A 7,785-nucleotide genomic window follows, 5' to 3' on the forward strand; every position below is an offset into this window, starting at 1 on the left:
ACCATTCTCATATAGACCAGCATAGTTCACTCGCTGAACTCCATAAGCTTGTGCCCATATCATAATGGAAGATGCATTTAGCCCAACTTCAAAAGCTCCCCTAGTCTTTCACAGTCTCAACATGATTTAATAGTCCAAGCTCTTGAAACTCAAAGAAATCACTTAAATGTAACTTCATGTCAATTCGAAAAGCCAAGTACACAGGCACAGATCATAAAGTACTATTCCTAAAGAGTGGAGTGGGGGAATAGTGAGAAAATACTGGAGCAAAGTAAAATCAAAATCCAGTATGGTAAACTCCAAATCCTGTAGGTCCGTATTTTGGTGTCGAAAGACAAAGATTACTCTGCACTTTCAGCTTTGTGGCTGTAACACACTTCTCTCTCTTGGGCTGGTTTCACTCTCTCTATGCAGCTCTCCTTGACAAGTATACCATTGTTCTAGTATCTGAAACATTAGGGTCTCCAATGAGATAAAGATTTTATTTTCACCGTTTCTTGCAATGGCCTCTCCAGTCCTCCATGCAGGCACTCTCCACACATAGCCCTAGCTTCTGTGACCCCTGCATCCTTCATGACTTGAAGGCCAGAATCATTTGGATGATGCTCCCAAGGTCTGCTACCTGCTTAATATGAGACCTGACTTCTCCCTGAATTACATTTCCATAAGCTTTGATTTATTCCGTTCATTTGTTGTTTTAGGTGAGTCTTTAAGTGTTTCCTTTTTGTGAGTTGGAAGCTGAGCTGGGTAAGGTCTTGCCATAGGGCAGCACTGTCTTTATTCCATTTTCAATAAGGCCTTTCTTTGAACTACTCATCTCTTTGAGCACAACACTTAGCTCCAACATTAAATTCCCTAGTCTTCTTTTGCTCCTCAAATTGTACATTTTGGTATTCTTTTTAGCCTGCTTTTCCTTTTTTCATGATTGACCTAATACCCTATGCAAAAAAACATTACTCCAAATTTTTAGATGTAGCTTCAGGCAGATTTTTAGGGAAAGGGTAAGAAGTGGTCACAGTTTTGCCAAATATCCTAATAATGCTCTCTAGCCAGGTGCCAACATTGTTCCCTTTTGACACCTCTTGAGTTGGCTTTATCATCCACAGTTCGCAGCATTGCTGTCTCTCAAGCTTGTGCTTAAGGGATACTTATAGCAATGAACTGCTTTGCTATTCCAATGTCCCCAAATCTTTCACAGTTTCTCAAAAGACAACATAGTCAGGTCTATCACACCAATATCAAAGTTCCTGGTAGCAACTTATATCTTGGTTACATTTCTACTTACCCTGACCAAGTAAATGTCTACAAAAATTAATTGGGGCTCATTGTTCATTAGGGTTATGATCCAGGACTATCATAGCAGAGACTGTGGCAGTAAGCCAGCAAATAAGCAGCAATGGCACTCTAGCCATAGCTGATTGCATGTGTATGATCCACAAGCATATCACACACACACACACACACACACACACACACACACACACACAGAGTAGGGGAAGAAGCAATGTATGTTTCAAAGTGCATCTCCAACTTCTGAAGATCAGCCTCTGTCATTTAAGGGTTCTCGAGAATGGGAAAATTGGATTGGTGCAAAATCAGTCTCAGCAAAAAATCAGGTCCAAGGTGACAGGTGACTCATTGCTGTTTTGTAGCTACAGCTGGAGACAATCTCTCTCTCTCTCTCTCTCTCTCTCTCTCTCTCTCTCTCTCTCTCTCTCTCTCTCTGTGTGTGTGTGTGTGTGTGTGTGTGTGTGTGTGTGTGTGTGTGTGTGTGTGTGTGTGTGTGTGTGTGTGTGTGTGGTTCCTGGGTTATTTCTGAATCCTGTAGAGCCACACACTTAGGAAGATTTGTTGACCTGTTTCCTTTGATCTGTGCACACCTAATTGTGCTTTATTTGAAAATACCACATATTGAATGTTTAAAACAAAAAATATAGAAAATGTTATTAAATATGCACAATTCAAGTAATAAATAATGTGGTATCAATAAAGTAATATAAATGTGAGGCAGGTTTGATTTCAAAAGAATGTAGTCTAGAGGATTTCATTGGAAATTTGTCATGAGACATTAGAAAGTTAGAGAGATTGAAATCATGGCAAAGACAAGAGAAGAAAGAGAAGAGACATGATAATGGAGTGTCAAACAAGGTATTTTGAAGAGAATTACAGAGAGTTTTCACTTTCCTGTGTTCACATATATTGTTGGATCTCATTACAAAAACATGACAGAACTCTTCCAATGATAAAATGAAAGACATGGTGAACTTGAAGGTGAGGACTCCACTGGGTGACTAGAGATTTGACAGACTTGTATTGAGATTGTATGAGTAAACAATGTATATTTGTATATAAGCAATTTATATGAGAAAGACCATCACTTCATATATTCTTTATAACTTATGGAAATTAGTAAGGACTAGGATTATACAGTGTATCTATTTGACTCTTGAAACACTGGGAAAGGGGTGCTTTTAAACAAATAAAATTTTGCAAAATATAACATTTGTTTAAGCACAATAAACTTCAGTGACTAAAGAAATGCCATACTTCCCTACATTTCCTTTAGCCTTCTGATGAAAAATGCATTTGCCATTAATCATTAACAACCCAGAACACTTATGAGGAGTCCCATCAAAATAAAATGGTGGGCCCTCAGTAACACAGCTTCAGAAATGCTGCAGTCAGTATTTGACAAATCCTGTATGTCTCATCGTTCACATAAATGATTGTTGTCTTTTATAACTGATGAAAGATCAGGTAACAAGCTGAACAAGGTTGTGAAAACAGGTCCCATAGGTAAGAAAAACTATTTCTCTCTTCAAAACAATATATCTTATCAAAGCAGCTCTCAGTTGCTGTACTAGACTGTTCTCAGTTCTTCAGGATTTCCTGAAGGACCCCTCTCTCCACCATCTTCCTCAGGGGTGTCCTGTATGGCCCTCTGCAGAATCAGCTTCAGAGTCATCCTCTGGAACTTGCCATGCCTAATGGAGCCAACAAGGAAGTAAACAGTAGCATTGGCACAGATGTTAATACAGTATAGGTATAGTATATCATGTGAAAAACCACAAGCTCTAAAAGAAAAATTTTCTTCATTCCATTGGTCAACCATCCAGTATATCCCAAAGGGAATGCCAAAGAGCAGGCAAAATAGCACCCTGAGTGAAATGGTCACATACAGCCTGGTCACATGAACCTGTTGTGATCCACAGGAGATCCTGAGAAGCAAGATGAGGCTGAAACAACATAGAACCACAAATAAAACAATTAACCATGCACTAGAGATGAAATTGATTATCTCACACCGAGAATTGTCTAAGGTATTAAGCAGCAAGCTACATGTTTTCATCTGCAGGGCAGGAAACAGCAGGGATACAACCCAAAGCAAGACACAGATGACAGCTGATGTGAGTCTCAGACGTTGACAGTGATACCAGATGGGCCACATGACAGACAACCAGCACTCAATGCTAATGATGGTGATAATGCTCAGGCCAAAAAAATAAGCAAATATTGTCACAGTATCCAAAATCTGTCTAATGTACATTAAAATAGTGTAGTGGGTGAGAACAATAAGAAGGGAAAATATGAAGTGAGAACACAGGAAGAGAAAGTCAGCCACAACCAGGTTGATGATGTAGGCAGAGAAGGCATTCCTATGATTCTGGAAGGCCAGGAACCATAGGACTATGCCATTTAGTACCATCCCAACAGGAGAAATGATGAGAGAAAGCAAACTCATGACTTGAAACTCGATGGAACAAAGTGAAAAATGAATGTTGTTTTTATCCAATGTTGTGATATCTCTTAGTGATGTTCTTAGATCCATGCTTAGAAGAGCTCCACTAGTGTTCCTGTAACCAAAAAAATAATAATTAATTAAAATAAAATAAAATATATATGAGCACATGCTGTCTGTGTACTCCCTGATGCTTGTTAACACCTTGCTATATGTTAATGACTGACTTGGTACATAAGGAGTGAAATAGGATTGTAGACATTAAGGACATGTCAAAACCAATATTTCTGAATTCTTAATTTAAATCCATTTTGTATTTATTTCAGCTATCTACAAGTTATGTCCTTCTACTGTTATGAGAGTATCTGATATGCTCAGTTTAAACGCCCAGTGTCTCAGGCTATGTTAGAAATAAAACTCTGAACTCAAATTTCTTTCAGTCATAAGACCAGTTCTTCTCTGCTGAAGGAATTTGGAAGCCAGAAGCATGACCAATAATTGCTTACAATCCTGGATTGGGGAGCAAGGTATCCAATGGGAAAATATGGAAATCATGAATGACAATCATGAAGGGATTCCCAAGTCATACTAAGACAAGTATGAAAAACCAAACCTATAGGCTACTGTGACTCAATCTCCATTTCAGATTTGAAACTAGAAAGCAGGAAAGCCTTTGAGGACATTAAGCACTATTCCGTTTTCTGTTGCTATATCACAAGTGTACCTCTCTCTATTGAGACACAATGAATGAGAATTTTCATTGATTTATTATTATTTCCAAACTATATATATTACATAATATATTGTATGTGATTATATATCTCATAAATTATATATATGATAATTATTTACAAATGAATAAATTAACATTAAACCCAAAAGTAGTTACAATTTCAGATTAAATGTTTTTAAACTATTCTAGAACATGTTTAGGACCACGAAGCACATAGAAAAATAAGGAAAATATAAATGCTAGTGACTGTCAGAGGAAGTTCTAGAGTGTTTGGAAAAATGGCTTATGCTGCAACATGGCCAGTGATGGACTTTGACATTCTCCAACTAAAGGGTGTCTATTAAATGACTACATTGATGACCTAGGAGAGTTTCAGCCAGAATTTAGGTATTAGTTCTGAGAATAAGTGAATTACTAACATTCTTGAGGAATAAAAAAGCAAATTTGGAGGAAGACACAAAGAAGGAAGAAGGTAACAATTGTGATGTATGGAGGACATTGTGACACAGAAATATCTAGAGGGGAAAACCCATCAGTAGAAACTATCTACCAAATACAGTATTTCACTTGTGGAACAACAGACTCTAGAGGGTGAGCCAGGAAGATTTTGATGCGTTCAAAGACAGTCTAAGCTATATAGGTGATTTCCAGAAAAGCTTGGGCTGAAAGAAAAAAGGGAGAAAAGAAAGAAGGAAGAGAAGAAGGAAAGAAGAAGGGAAGGAAGGAGGGGGGAGGGAAGGAGTGAGGAAGGGAGAGGGGAAGGTAGAAGGAATGAAGGGAAATAGAAACAATAGCTGGTATTCTTTGGGTCTGAGATGCAGAAAAAAGCACGAACAACTAATTACACGATGTTTTAGTGATAAAGGCTTTCCTTAATCTACACAAATAAAAGGACATTACAATAATAGAGGCACCTCAAATGGGCATGAATTTAAAAAATAAAACACTTTATACTAGCCCTTGTATATACAAATGCTAAACAGGCTACAAAAGAAATTAGGGAAACATCACCATTTACAGTAGCCATAAATAGTATAAAATAACTTTGTGTAACTCTAACCAAGCAAGTGAAAGATCCGTATGACAAGAATTTCAAAGCCCTGAAGAAAGAAATAGAAAAATATATCAGAAGATGGAAAGATCTCTCATGCTCATGGGTAGGTGTGATTAACATAGTAAAAGTGGACATCTTACTAAAAGTAATTTACAGACTCAATGCAGTTTCCATCAAAATTCCAACACAATACTTTACAGGCTTTGAGAGAACAATACTCAATTTCATACAGAAAAATTAAGAAAAAAGCAATAGCTAAAACAATCCTGAATGATAAAAGAAATTCAGGAGAAATAACCATCCCTGACCTCAAACTGTACTACAGAGCAATAGTGATAAAAAATTCATGGTTTTGGTACAGAAGCAAACAGTTTGATCAATGGAATTGAATCAAAGACCCAGAAATAAACTCATACACTTACAAACACTTGATTTTTGACAAAGAATGCAAAATCATGCAATGGGGAAAAAGTTTCAACCATGGGGCTGGTCTAACCATATGTTGACATGTAGAAGAATGAAAATAGATCCATATTTATCACCCTGTGAAAAACTCAAATCCACGTGAATCAAAGATCTCATCATAAAACCAAATACACTGAATCTAATAGAAGAAAAAGTGGGAAATAGCCGTGAACACATTAGTACAGAAGACAATTCCTGATCAAAACACCAAGAGCTCAGATACTAAGAACAACAGTTAATAAATGTAACCTCATGAAACTGCAGAGCTCTTTTTTTTTCCATCTTTATTAACTTGAGTATTTCTTATTTACAGTTTGATTCTAATTCCCTTCCTGGTTTCTGGGCCAACATCCCCCTAACCTCTACCCCTCCCTTTCTATATGGGTGTTCCCCTCCCCATCCTCCCCCCATTACCACCCTCCTCCCAACAATCACGTTCACTGGGGGATCAGTCTTGGCAGGACCAAGGGCTTCCCCTTCCACTGGTGCTCTTACTATGCTATTCACTGCTACCTATGAGATTGGAGCCAAGGGTCAGTCCGTGCATAGTCTTTGGGTAGTGGCTTAGTCACTGGAAGCACTGGTGGGTTGGCATTGCTGTTCATATGGGGTCTTGAGCCCCTTCAAGCTTCCAGTCCTTTCTCTGATTCCTTAAACGGGGGTCCCGTTCTCAGTTCAGTGGTTTGCTGCTGGAATTCGCCTATGTATTTGCTGTATTCTGGCTGTGTATCTCAGGAGAGATCTACATCCAGTTCCTGTCGGCCTGCACTTCTTTGCTTCATCCATCTTATCTAATTGGGTGGCTGTATATGTGTGGGCTGTAAATGTGAGGCAAGCTCTGAATGGGTGTTCCTTCTGCCTCTGTTCTAAACTTTGCCTCCCTATTCTCTCCCAAGGGTATTCTTGTTCCCCTTTTAAAGAAGGAGTGAAGCATTTGCATTTTGGTCATCTGTCTTGAGTTTCCTGTGTTCCGTGCATCTAGGGCAATTCAAGCATTTGGGCTAATAGCTACTTATCAATGAGTGCATACCATGTGTGTTTTTCTGTGATTGGGTTACCTCACTCGGGATGATATTTTCCAGTTCCATCCATTTGCCTATGAATTTCATAAAGTCATTGTTTTTGATAGCTGAGTAATATTCCATTGTGTAGACGTACCACATTTTCTGTATCCATTCCTCTGTTGAAGGGCATCTGGGTTCTTTCCAGCTTCTGGCTATTATAAATAAGGCTGCTATGAACATAGTGGAGCATGTGTCTTTGTTATATGTTGGGGCATCTTTTGGGTATATACCCAAGAGAGGTATAGCTGGGTCCTCAGGTAGTTCAATGTCCAATTTTCTGAGGAATCTCCAGACTGATTTCCAGAATGGTTGTACCAGTCTGCAATCCCACCAACAATGGAGGAGTGTTCCTCTTTCTCCACATCCTCGCCAGCATCTGCTGTCACCTGAGTTTTTGATCTTAGCCATTCTCACTGGTGTGAGGTGAAATCTCAGGGTTGTTTTGATTTGCATTTCCCTTATGACTAAAGATGTTGAACATTTCTTTAGGTGTTTCTCAGCGATTCCGCATTCCTCAGCTGTGAATTCCTTGTTTAGCTCTGAACTCCATTTTTAAAACAGTTATTTGTCTCCCTGTGGTCTAACTTCTTGAGTTCTTTGTAAATTTTGGATATAAGCCCTCTATCTGTTGTAGGATTGGTAAAGATCTTTTCCCAATCTGTTGGTTGCCGTTTTGTACTAACCACGTTGTCCTTTGCCTTACAGAAGCTTTGCAGTTTTATGATATCCC

The 7,785-nt window shown here is 38.5% G+C and overlaps 1 protein-coding gene across 1 annotated transcript; it reads right to left on the bottom strand.

The window, feature by feature from the left end:
• Positions 1 to 2,860: 2,860 nt before the first annotated feature.
• Mrgprb3l (MAS-related GPR, member B3 like) lies at positions 2,861 to 3,839 on the bottom strand. Its single transcript, XM_006229262.5, has one exon. It carries the CDS (start codon positions 3,827 to 3,829, stop codon positions 2,861 to 2,863), a length of 969 nt encoding a protein of 322 aa, XP_006229324.2. The 5' UTR covers positions 3,830 to 3,839.
• Positions 3,840 to 7,785: the final 3,946 nt, after the last annotated feature.

The sequence above is a fragment of the Rattus norvegicus genome, chromosome 1 (genome assembly GCF_036323735.1).
Source record: "Rattus norvegicus strain BN/NHsdMcwi chromosome 1, GRCr8, whole genome shotgun sequence".
NCBI lineage: Eukaryota > Metazoa > Chordata > Mammalia > Rodentia > Muridae > Rattus > Rattus norvegicus.